At 49.7% G+C, this 13,176-nt stretch overlaps 1 protein-coding gene across 5 annotated transcripts; it reads left to right on the top strand.

The window, feature by feature from the left end:
• Window positions 1-5,913: 5,913 nt before the first annotated feature.
• On the top strand, window positions 5,914-12,712 carry ppm1ba (protein phosphatase, Mg2+/Mn2+ dependent, 1Ba). Of its 5 annotated transcripts, XM_052080659.1 has the most exons (7): window positions 5,914-6,296; window positions 8,242-9,150; window positions 9,234-9,351; window positions 9,940-10,054; window positions 10,749-10,806; window positions 11,806-11,822; window positions 12,292-12,712. In XM_052080659.1, coding segments are annotated over exons 2-7 (1,197 nt in total). In that variant the 5' UTR covers window positions 5,914-6,296; window positions 8,242-8,262; the 3' UTR covers window positions 12,293-12,712. The 5 variants fall into 5 exon arrangements, with proteins under 5 accessions (XP_051936619.1, XP_051936617.1, XP_051936620.1 ...); XM_052080657.1 differs by lacking the exon at window positions 12,292-12,712 and having other exon boundaries at window positions 11,806-12,285; XM_052080656.1 differs by lacking the exon at window positions 11,806-11,822 and having other exon boundaries at window positions 5,915-6,296.
• The last annotated feature ends 464 nt before the right edge of the window (window positions 12,713-13,176 follow it).

Here is a 13,176-nt window from a genome sequence, read left to right as displayed (position 1 = left end):
AGTCAACTTATGCTTCACATGAATAATTTATTTTCAATAAACTGACTGAACTGCCCAATCATCACACATCAACATGGAGAACTTCATGTAATTCATCCGCAAACACATTGGTGCATTGGTCAGGGGGTCGGCGGGTGGGCTGGTGGGTCAGTCGGCCGGGAGCTAGAGAGTAGGCGGATTACCGGTAGTTAGGTAGGGAGGCATGTAAGATGATTGGTCGGAGTGCTTCGGTATACTGCAAGCATGGTAGGTTAGTTGCTATGGAGATATGTAGGCCAGTGGGTTGTTAGGTCAGCAGGTGGTGGATAGTTACAGTATGTCGCTAGAGAAGTGAGATAGGGAGGCAGAGACGTGACTTGGTAGTTCGGTGGGTTGGTTGGTTGGCTTGCTAAGTAGGTGAGGTAGTTACATAGGTAGGTGGGTTGGATACAGAGGTCGGTACTAAGGTGTGGTAGGTAGGTAGCAAGCTAGGTCAGTCGATCAGTAGGTGAGCGGGTGAGTCACCGCAAGTGATGTTAGGTTGGTGGCCAGCTTTGTCAGTAAGTCTTTATTTACCATGAACTTTGAAGGACTCAAAAGGCAAAGTCGCTCTTGAGCATGTCATTACTGAGCAAAATGAACATTCCTTCCCTCGAGTACGACGGACCAAACACTGCCAGCTCAAGCTGGGGCAAACAGAGCATGACCACAAGCGTGAGGATGAGGAGCAAGAGGAAGAATCGCTGGCTGGCCTTCTCCTCTCGCCTGCTCAGGGAGAAGATCGCCCTTGCTTTGGTGAATGCTTTCTTCCGGCTGAAGCGTTCCTCCCGATATCGTTAGGGGACCAATTGCTTGTAGAGCGCCGGCATTCCCCGGGTCACCTTGGCCGGCGGGGCTCAGGCAGTCAGCCGATCGATGCCCTTTATTGCCATCTGACTTGCCATTCAGGTTGTTCTTGTCACGAGAGGTTGTGCAGAGCGCCGCTCTGGTCCCTCTTCAACTTTGGACGCAAACATGGTCGAAGCCACTTGGTACAGCGAGAGAGTTGGAACCAACTCGAGAGGTAAAGGATCTTCACTGAAGTTTGCACGATCAAGAATCTTGTACTATTTGTTGCCAACAGTTACTTTTTCTTCAAATTAGTCCATTGAAACTGCTTGATTTTGAACAAATTCTACGATCTCAAAATGATCGGATCAGACATTGTGACTGCAATGTCGTAAAATACTCAATTCAACAAAGCTGAATCATTAAACGATATAAGCGATTAAAATAAAATAAACATTTAGATTCAATTGTTCCCAATCAAAATGTAAAAAAAATCTACGAATGAACCGGCCCCCATCTGTCCGTTTCAAAAATTAAATGTGGCCCTGGAGCACAGAGGCTGGCCTACTCCTGCTTCCAACTTCTTTGCCCAGTCACGAAGAAGAAGCACCTTTGGACTCCTTTATTCGCTAAAGCCGAGTTGCAGTACCGCCCTCTGGCTGTAGGTGGTAGTGTGGCCCCACTGTTCGAGCAACCGGCCATCCTGTGACCGCGATGATGACACAAGACGATGCCGGTGAACCCGCGAAGTGACACTGCCGGGGACGGTGCTATGACCGTGCTTCCTTCGGTAGGAGCCGAGGGCGTTTAGTTACACTCCGCCGCAAAAGAGTACAAAGTGCATATTTTAAGCCAGGTGTTAGGATATACTGTATGGTTTGGATAAACAGGTAGGTAGGTAGGTTAAAATGTTTGTCATTAGGTGGCTCGAATAGGATGGGTGAGTAAGTACGAACGCAACCTTTTCCGGTAACGAAAACACTTCCTGCTTCTCTTCAGCCAATCAGACGCAAGCAACATAAGAATTATTAAACAGAATATAATTTAGGTAACTACTATATAACATAAAGGAATATAATGCTCAAATATAAAATGAAAATAACTACTAATTTAACATAAGCTTACGCTGTATATGGTTTTGCTTTTTGTGCTTGACTGAACAAATAAAGATTTTCAAGACAAATACGAACTCTTGCTTTCATTATGTTGTTCGCAATGATGTAGGCCACTCCACAAAAGTTTAAACCACGTTCATTTGCTTCGCATTTGCAGCTGACTGCTGGGAGAATGCTGACACTGGCTCATTTGCATACTGAAGGCTGATTGGAAAACGGCCGTCCCACTCAGTGAGGCCGGCAGCAGGCCGATAACGCCGAGCACTGAGCAGAGCGAAAAAGGGGACATGGAGCCGAGTCGAGAAACAGCTTGATACGTTCTACATTTGCGGGGGCAAGCGAGAAATTAAGACAGGAACAAGTGGAGCGGAGGAGAGAGGCAGGAGATCATAAAAATATGTGAAATATCATGTATTGTGTGTGTGTGTGTGTGGGGGGGGGGGGGTCACATCGTTGATTTGCCCCTGTCTAGACCCGGCCGGTCCTGGGGTACGCAGCTGTCATGTGATATCAATGTTCCATGACATTCGGATTTTCATGTCATATTGACACTGAACGGACATCAGATGCCCACTGGAGGGATGTAGTCGGCGGGTCGCTAGGTCTGGCACCCATTGGTGATTGGTGTTGTCAGAAACGATCGCCTTGCCAATCCACTCGAATGGGTTACTCACCACCGCTGACGCTCGAGGCAACACTCAGGCCACTCCATTCGGGAAGTCCAAACTAGGGCGGAGGTTACGAACCCCTTACATGAGGCTCTCTCGCGTGTTTCACAGGTCAGGTGATTGGAAATTGTTGAAAGTGTTTCATTAAATGACACGTTTTGCATGATTTCAGTGAGGAGAATGTAGGACCATCTTGCTACAGATCGAAGTGGGACTTAATAATGCTTCAAATAAACTGTGTGCTCACGTTATAAACTTGGGCTGATTTTATTTGTGTCCTAAGTCTCTATTCGATATTTCCTTGGACATATAGGGGGCTTGAATTTTGGAAATTTGGAACCTATCATTATGTAAGGTGTTACGATCCCATGTTTTGGACAGCTGTGAAACTGGTTTTGGGCTCCGTGTGCATGTCTGATGTTGTTCACTGTGCTCCAAGCCATGCAAAGGGTGTTGGTGTGAATGCTCGTGTGAAATTAGAGCAGGGGTGTCCAAAGTCAGTCCTAAGCAACACACCTGATTCAAATAATCCGGATCGTTCTAATGCTGCTTCAGAGGTGGCGCTAGTGAGGAGGAGGAGCTGGACATGCCTGAAATTAGAGCGACCGAGCGAGAGAGAGCTCCTTGATATTCAGTAAACACTTAGTTAATGACTCCAATTCCATGAAGAAGGTGGAGCATCTTGCCCCCTTCCCATAACATGCATTCAAATGTATGCTACCTCACTTTTCAACCATATAACCAAGAAGTAGATTTGCCCCCCCCACACACACACACTCATTAAAAGAGTCAAGTGAGCAAGTACAAAAAAAAAAAAACCTGGAAAAATGTCATGCAAATCAAATGAGCGTTATAAATCTGCGTGCACAATTTGCCAACAATTATCGTTTCAACCCGTCTCCTCGGCAGACAAAAGCAAGGCGCGCCCTCCGAGGAGGCAGGAAATCAGCTTTTCAAGAGCTCTTGTGCTTGAAGAGCGAAAGGGCAAGGTGAGGCGGCGTGATTGCTCGGTGATTAGGCCCGAGTGGAAGGGAAGCCTCACGACCGCCTGCGGGTTTCTCCCTCTCACACACACACACACACACACACACACACACACACACACACAAACAGACTGCGCAATAAACAAAGAAAGAGCACTTGACTCTCTGTTGAGCCACTCGATTGTTTTAGGGAAACATCATCAAGAAAATTGATCTTGCCGCCTGCTTCCGCACACGGTGGTTAATTAAAGCAGCACGGCGAGTACAGCATACAGGATTTGTATATGTTGTATCTTAATAACGCAGTGGCGGAGATTGGACTAATCCAAGCAGACTGTTTACTGCCAAAACACAAATACAATACATGCCGATTTATAGAGTGCTTTCACAACAGCGGCAGCTGTAACAAAGCGCTTAACAAAACACTTGACATAAAGTAAAATAAACACAACACATAACATAAAACACAGACAGTCGTGCAGTCCTAACCACTTTTCCGTCACACGCTTTGTTGTTTGAAGCAGTTTGAGATGAAAGAGGAGAGAATCAAAGTGTCCTTTAACCAGTGGATCAGAGACGTCATGCTCAAAATGTGCACACAAATGATACAAGTATGGTTCGTGGTGTCATGATTTGGTTTGGGACCAACCAGTGGCGCTGTAGGGCTCCCCCTGCAGTTGCACACCTGTTGGTCATTAGGTAATTATTAGTTGTATTCTGTCACGTAGCAAAAGGTGGTGGTGGACCCCAAAAAGCAGGCAGGAGGGAGGAGCAGGGTGTATTTGAAGAAGTGTATTGATAAAACACAGAGAAAACTAAATCCAAAGAGCAATTTTTGCTATTGGTGGCCCCGACGCGGATGAAAATACGGAACTCTTCATTTGCGCAAAGCAAACTTGGATTACAAGCAATCACACTTGTTTGACGGTTTGCGGTTGCGAAAGGTTTATTTTGAAATTCTTGAGTTATTATGGTGTGTGAAATAAATGTCTGGCCCATTCTTAACTTTACGCCATATACTCAAGGCCCATCCTCTATTATTGATGACCTACTTAGCGTTGCAAACAACACACACAGGCGCCAACATGAAAAACCTCTTCAATGATCACCACACGGTGATGTCAGTCAATGATCTGAGCATCACATAAGTGAGCGTTTATGACCCCGAACGGGGAGCGTAACGGTATTGCTGCAGCGGACATTATTTTATTTTATGCGTGCTTGTTATCTGTCAGTCATCTGGCTCATACAGAGAGATCACCTTATACCTTCCTTCCCGGTCAGCTAAGAATAGCTCGAAAGCCTTCTGATGAGGGATCTCACTTATCTCCCAAGTATTGCAGGCCAACTGAAATAGAACATGGAATATAATGTCATCTAAATAATGTAACAGCAGAAACCTTTATACATGTACATTTAGGGAACTACCCACAACATGATGTACATCTACACAATCAGGTGCAGAAAACGAAGTTTAGTGCAGCGTGTTCCAACAATTAAACGGGGATCTGAGAACAAAGGTGGGCAGAGTATGATGTGGTCTCTGATGTCGGACTACTGAACTCTAGCTGAGTTGAACGGCTTCAGGAAAGCAGCCTCGTGGTCCTGTGGGTTGAGTACTTGATGATCTATCTATCTATCTATCTATCTATCTATCTATCTATCTATCTATCTATCTATCTATCTATCTATCTATCTATCTATCTATCGATCGATCGATCGATCGATCGATCTATCTATCTATCTATCTATCTATCTATCTATCTATCTATCTATCTATCTATCTATCTATCTATCTATCTATCTATCTATCTATCTATCTATCTATCTATCTATCTCCACATGTATACAGGAGTACAGTACATAGAGTACACAGACATAAATATGCACGTTTTCAAGGTTTTATATTTGCTATATTATTTATTTTGTAATGTTCGTGTATTTCCTTTCGAGTTGTGATTTGTCTTCTATTAACTGTAAAAAAATAAAGGTGTTTGTAAAGGTGAATGTATGGTCTCTATTCTAGAACTAGTAAAACACGTTTTAAGTACTCTGTGGGAAAGTGCGACGTAAACGACTTTCCAAATTGTTATATTAAGACACCGTTTACTGCATATATAATAGATACGTCGGCAGTCTACGTTATATGTGACACAGAACGCGCACATCGACAAATGTTTCGAATTGTAAACGTGTACCTAATTCTGTGTCCACACACCCACTCGTCCAACCAAGCCAAGGATCGAGTGTTTACAGGACGCGAGAGAACACGTGAGCGACACCTCTTGCGACCAATTGAAACGCAATCTCAAATCAGTGCTTGAGCAATCAGAGACGTGAGGTGAGCGTGTGGCTCCGCCCTCCCGTGGACGTCGAAAAGAACGTCATGAGCTTCATACATATAACTTAGCTTTAGCCAACATTAGCTTCGCGCTTACGTGCTCTCTAAACAAGTGTGTCCCTCGCTAACCGAAAATCCGCCGGCACTCACTTAGTTGACACTCGTTCCAAACATGACTTTGAAAGCGAAACGCCCACGCGGAGACGGGCGGAGAGGGCACCTGACTGGCTAGCTTTCAATCCCGTGCTAGCGGCCGATGGACAACAGGCGCTAACGTTTCAAGAGCCGCTAAGCCTATCACAACAAGCCCAGCTCCTTAAACGCAACCCGCCTCTGGAGCCACACAAACAAGGACTCGAAAGAGGCTCAACGTCTTTTAACAGTAAGTACGCGGCCGGGTCACCCTTCCTGATACAAACGTAACAACGGCTAGTGTTGTGTGTGCAATTTGACGACTGTCAAGTGAGCCTCGTCTTAATTATTGTCCGTTCCAGCCTGGGCTTAATTAGCCTTCCAATAGAAGCATTCTGCTCACTGCTAGCGGCTTTCAAGTGAGATTGTTCACTTTGTGGACTCGGGTCGTTACATCCCTAGCTTTCAACCGTGTTCGTGTTGGCACCTTGATATGAATTGGATGCAGTTTGGAGCCGACCACTGCCAAGTCTGCGGCCGCGTTGAAGGGGCCTTTAATGTGTTTGCATTCGGTTTCGTCTGTGGTCTCTATAACCTCACGTTATTGGTGGCAAAGGCAATAATATAGTTAGCAGGGGCTCGTTTGAATGGCTGCCTTGATAGCAGGGGTTCCACGTTAGCTTAGTACGAGAACACGCGCGCACACGCTGTCTTATGCAGGAACACCGTCCAATCCTCCACAAATGCCCCCACTGGGAAATGATGCCAATTGAAAGCATCGATATAAAGTGAAAATAAAGGGCTTGAGAATTTGACACACCACACAGGAGAGTGGTTTCAGCCCCTGCCAAATTTGAATGACAACAACAAAAAATGGCAAGTATATAGTAATGGAGTCTTCAAAATCATGAACATTCAAGTGTGTTCTTTGAAAATCGGTTGCACATTTATCGACCAGTGTGGTTGGCATCCAACCTTGTTTTTTTTTTATCCACCTGCCGGTGGTGTACCAAATAGCGAAGGATGGAAGGGGGGGGGGGGGGGAGCTAAATCTATATTGTCTACCGTGGAGTAATTTTGGCGTGAGGTTAGCGATGAACATCACCCATGTAAAATATTCTAATAAAGGATGCCCCTCCCCCACCTTGTAAAGCTTCCTAACACGACTCTTTTCATTTGTATTTTACAAGTGAGACGTACAACCTTTTCAAATGCATTTATTGAGACAAACGACTGCTTGGTTGATTCTGGCCACAGATTAGATTGTGGCTAACCCTGACTTCTCCGACGCAAACTTGACACCTTCGAAGTAGTGGCAGTCAGAGAACATCTCGGAGAGCTGAAAGAAAACGCGGCAAAATAGGCCGCTGTATGCGAATGGGAAGGAGCTGGTTGTTCGTTACAAATGGAATCAGTTCTACGGAAGAAATTGTGAGTTGGCCAACGGCAATTTGATGGGGGTTCCCGGCGTTGTTCGGATATGTTCTCTCTTGAGCCAAACTACACTGAGCAACCAGGATAGCTACACCTCCATCACTTATTGCAATGCAACACTATTTTATTTCATTCCAAGCGCTGCTCTTCCAGGAAGTCGACCGCTTCTGATGCAGCTTGGACTTGTGATGAGTCATCAACCAGGGGCCATTTATGATATCCCTGGCGAGTCCTCCTTGCTTGTAAAAGCATTCTCTCTCCGTCTCTCACTATCTCAAGCTGGCTAAAGTCCAATTTGCAGGACTTTTCACATAATGTACTTTTAATGGCAGTAAGCATCGGCGACGTCCGAGCTTGTCGGACAGTCCGTGTTTGACGGGCTGATCCCGGCCTGCGCGCATCCTCCAGCAGCTAACTAACCGCTAAATCGACTTAGCTCGTTAAAACGGCCCCGCTTGTCTGAGTCCGCCGGCCCTCCTCGGTCTTGGTGGGCTGGAGCGTAGCGGCGGCAATGGAGGGAGGATGAGCGTGTACACGGTTGCAAAAAGTTTCCAGTTTGTCCCAGGCCAGACTTGACCGCCTTTCCTTTTTCCTTATATCCGATTCCAAATTGTTAACGATGAAAAGTCGCCGAAGCTGCTCGCTAGCTGCTGCATCCCAAAACTCTGCAGCGAACATGAAGTCTCCCGGTCGGTATCTTGAAATGCGAGTTCCCGGTCGGTTGTTTCACCGCCCTCTTGTCTCGTGCGCCCTTTTTCCAGAGGCAGGCGCGGGTCTCCGCCATGGGTGCCTTCCTGGACAAGCCCAAAATGGAGAAGCACAACGCCCACGGCGAAGGCAACGGCATCCGCTACGGGCTGAGCTCCATGCAGGGCTGGCGAGTGGAGATGGAGGACGCCCACACGGCGGCGCTGGGCCTGCCGGCGCCCGGCCTGACGGACTGGTCCTTTTTCGCCGTCTACGACGGCCACGCGGGCTCCAGGGTGGCCAACTACTGCGCCAAGCACCTTCTGGAGCACATCATGGGCGCCAGTTTCGGGGCCCCGGGGCAGCGGAGCTCGCCGGCCGGTTCGGAGAGCGCCGCCGAGGCCCCCGCGGCGGAAGGCGCCCCCACGGTGGAGGCGGTGAAAGCCGGCATCCGGGCGGGCTTCCTGGGCATCGACGAGCACATGCGCGGCTTCTCGGACCTGCGCAACGGCATGGACCGAAGCGGCTCCACGGCCGTGGGCGTCCTCCTGTCGCCCGAGCATTTCTTTTTCATGAACTGCGGCGACTCGCGCGCCGTCTTGTACCGCGACTCCCAAGTGTGCTTCTCCACGCACGACCACAAGCCTTGCAACCCGCGCGAGAGGGAGCGCATCCAGAACGCCGGCGGATCCGTCATGATCCAGAGGGTCAACGGCTCGCTGGCCGTCTCCCGGGCCCTGGGGGACTACGACTACAAGTGCGTGGTGGGCAGGGGCCCCACCGAGCAGCTGGTCAGCCCCGAGCCCGAGGTTTGCGAGATGCTCCGGACCCCCGAGCGGGACCAGTTTGTCATCCTGGCCTGCGACGGCATCTGGGACGTCATGTCCAACGAGGAGCTGTGCGAGTTTGTCAAATCCAGGCTGGAGGTGTCGGACGACCTGGAGCGAATCTGCAACGAGGTGGTGGACACCTGCCTGCACAAGGTTCGGTCCCGAGTGCGCGCGCGTGCCTTTGCGTGCCTTCGCCCGACTTTGATCCGCTTCCTCTTTCCTCCCCTCCGCCTTAGGGGAGCCGGGATAACATGAGCGTCGTCCTCGTATGTTTGCCCAACACCCCCGAGGTGTCCGAGGAAGCCGTGAGGAGGGACGGCGAGCTCAACCGCTACCTGGAGTCTCGCGTGGAAGGTGGGCTTGAACGGCCGCGTCGTATTCCCCTCGGATCTTTCCGGCTTGTCGCCCTCGACCCGACTTGGCCGCCTTCTATTGTCAAAGGCGGTCGCAGCGCGCCGACCGCGGAAGATTGACACCGTCGTGACCTCCTTTTCCATTCCAGCGAGCTTGTTCCCCCTCGCGTCCCTCCGACATGCTTTTCTCCTCTCCTTGGCTCAGACGCGCCGTGTCTTGGCCTCCCCCTCATTTGTAACGCCTTTTTATTTTGCTCGTTTGCTTGGAAGCTCTTCTCCCCGGCAACGAGGGCTCTTTGACATTCTGCTCGATTCCTACAAATAGACCTTCACCGAATGGATCTATTGGCACCTCGGAGTGGAATCAAGTCACTCAGCATCGTGCTAATCTAAGCCTTCTTCGGCCATATCCTACTTTTAGAGCAACCCCCCCCCCCCCCCCAAAAAAAAGGGGACAGGAATGTTGTAGTGGCAACTTGCCACCAGTAACTAACTTGCATTGGTCTCCTCTTCACATTTTGACACGGTGTGCTCATGATTAGCCCCCCCCCCCTCCGCGGCGTAACGCTCTCTCCGCTGTGGTTTTCAGCCATGCTGTCGCGGGCGGCCGACGAGGGCTTTCCCGACCTGGCGACGGTGATGAGGAACCTGTCCGCTGACGGCGGCATGCCGGCGCTGCCGCCGGGGGGAGGCCTCGCCAGCAAGTAAGAGCCCCTCCGCCACCCCAATGGCTTTTATCTTCAACGCGCCACCGCTTTACGGGGGCATATTATGGATGGGAAATGGACTTTTGAAATTGCTCCGATGGTTCAGTCTTGGAGGGAAGTGACACGACAAAGTACTTTTGGTGTTTGCTACCTTTTCGAGCGTTGCCGGCGTGTCGTATAACACGGCCAATTGAGACAATTAGCCGCTAGTTTGGCCGCTGCGGGTCGGGCCGCGCTTGGGCTTGGCGCGTCATATGCGGCACGTGCTGTGCGCGGAGCGCGAATAGACGAGTTGATTGAGCGCCGCCAGTGAAAATAGAAATGATGCCTTTAAACTCGTCAATTGTCTCGTCGCAACAGCCGAAGTTCGCCACAGCTGCCACGGAGACAAAGCCGTACTTTGTATTGGTTCCGGAGTACGTATGGAGAAAAGTCAATCGACTGCTTTGAAGCAGGTTGACGTTGGATTCTCGACGTGTTTTTGAATTTCAGAGACCTGGGGATTTTATTTTTTTTAATGTCCTAACATATCCCCTTTAAACGTCGCCACATGCCATCGGTTACTAATTGACGTTTTCCATAACAGCATTTGACTCAAGTATCGGAAATGAAATTGTGGCCGCCACGGTGGTCTTCATGACGTTTGCCAGCGGCCTGACGTTTTGCTTTCATTCCACTGTTCTTCTTGCAGACAAAGCGTTATCGAAGCCGTCTACAACAGTCTATGTCCCTACAGAGAAGAAGAAGGGGTCAGTATCCGCCGCGCTATCCGAGACTTTGTAGCGTCATCATTATTTGACAAGTCAAAATGAGAGCGCCGCAGGTGCGTGCGGGGACCGTTGGCGGTTTCCACTCGGAAGGGTCGCGCCCCCTTAGTGTGTGTCGTTTTGAAGTGAGTTGTTGTGCCGCCATTGTTGTCACATCATCGTAAGCCGGAGCGCTAATCCCCCCCCCCCCCCCCCCCCACACACACACACACACATTTGCCTCAGCATTCCACTCAAATGCTTCCAAATGTTTGGGTCCACATTTTTTTGTTGCCCTTGTGCAAAGTTCTCACTTTTTGGTTGTGCGCCATCACAAACGGCAGGACAAGCGAGTCCGTTTTTCTTCCCGCTTCTAAACGGTTGACATGAATCCCAGTGCGTCGTCTGACCAGATGGGGTCACTTTTGTACTTGGTCGCCACCGCGTTAGGTACACCTGCTCCATTTGTCAATTCACACATGCCGAGCGCCAACATTTGGGCCTTCCTCGGTTATCTACTTTGGAGGAGAAACTGTGTTCAGTGCGTGCACACACACACACACAAAGGCACAGAGGCACTGTGTCCAGTTCCAATTGAATTCATTCCTCTCATCAATCAATTTCTCTGTCCGTTCCAAATGAGCCGCGTCTGACATGCCCAAGTTGATATTGACGGAACGCAATGAAACCACCCGCATGCGGACATGTCAGACTTGTATGAAAATAACTTCACGTGTGTCAACAGTGTGCACTGGCAACACCCGCACAAAAGGGAAATAAAGGATACAAATATTGGAAGTTGCATAGTTCTTTTTTTTTTCCGGGCAAATGACGACGCGATGAACACGAGAGCTTGTTTGTGAATGAGGTCATTGATTGGCGGTCATTGCGTGGCGTTGAGAGCGGGAAAAGAATCCCGACGGTCACTGTAAGCGTGCGGCGCGCATGGAGCCGTAGCGGGATGTCAAGCGTCTAATTGTGTTCACCCTCTGCTTAACGCAGCCGTCCTGTTTCATTTGGTAAGTGACGCTTGGCCCTTTTCCCTCCGACTGGCCCTCACCCCTCCCTCCACGCGCGCTACCTCTTGCGGGCATGCCCACCGGCCACGTCTTCCATCCGTGTCCACTTAACGCTAGCATGCGTTGTGTGCCTACAATGGACTGTCCCCCTTTTGCCCTTACGTTTTGTGCGCATGCATGACCCCCACCCCCACGCCTCCAGCCCTCCTGGCGGGCTCTTCAACCGCACGCACGCATACAACAGCGGAGGCAGTCCCTGTCCCTCACTTACTGTCACCGAGAGCGGCGTCCTTTCCAGCTCTTCTGTTGCAAGTGTGACCCGCTGGCTTTCCTTTGAATTTAGCGTCCAGGTTGCTCAGCGTCTGATAACCAAAAGTCTCTCTTTTCCTCCTTCTGTCCCTAATGTGAATTCTTTCTCTCCTCCTTTTGTTTTCTCCTCCCCTCTCTCTTTGTGGCCGTCCTCCTCCAGAGTGGCGCCAACCTGGAGTGTCACTGGTAGAAGTTCCTGATCTCCCCCCCCCCGCCCCCGCCCATCTTCAGTTTCTTCACATTTTCTACCACTACAAATTCACAGGAAGAAAACCTGCGGTTGAAAATAGGAAGCTGATGATGGCAGCACCTTTGGATTTGTGCCAGTTAAGGCCCCTGCCTTCCGCCACTCTCACGAACCGTGAAAGAAGTGAGAAGCCCAGCGTGTCGGTCAACGACTTCCGAAGCTCCTGGCTACTCCGGACCGGACTGATGGTTGAAACGCTAAGCTTTGGTTTGCCTGAAAACCGCTTCCTGGACTTTGAAATCCCTTGATTACAATTTTTTTGTTTCCGCCACTAAGTCCAAAGACTGCCACACCTGAACCAGGTTGTGTGTGTGTGTGTGTGTGTGTGTGTGTGTGTGTGTGTTGGGGCCGGGGGGGGTGTGGTCCAAATTTTCCCCTGCAGTCCAAACGGACAGTCAGGTGTGCTTTCCTTTTGTGGTCAATCCTTTTTTCACGTGCTTCCTCAGCTCGCCACTTGGCTGATGTTGATGGACCCGACACACTTTGTTGTCTTACATCCGATTAGTGTTGTCAAGAAGAGTTTCGACATCCAACGTTTCCAATGATCTACTTCGATTTGGAGGGTGTTTTTTTTTCCTTCTTCAAACTCCGCCTTGTGGCCTGATATGCAATTTGCCTGAGTGCAAAAGTGGCGCCGCGCCACTTGGTTTTGGACACACACGCACAAGGTCGCGCACGGCGTTCCGTCGCCACAACGTTCCAAAGGGGGCACGGCCGTGCCAGGCCAAGAGCGATCCGCCCGCGCCTTTTTTGACACATGCTCCATCCTGCTTGTGCTGCCACTTGCCTTTTTTTTAT

This window comes from Hippocampus zosterae, chromosome 11 (assembly GCF_025434085.1).
Source record: "Hippocampus zosterae strain Florida chromosome 11, ASM2543408v3, whole genome shotgun sequence".
Taxonomy (NCBI): domain Eukaryota; kingdom Metazoa; phylum Chordata; class Actinopteri; order Syngnathiformes; family Syngnathidae; genus Hippocampus; species Hippocampus zosterae.
This window is presented reverse-complemented; position numbering and strand designations above follow the sequence as displayed.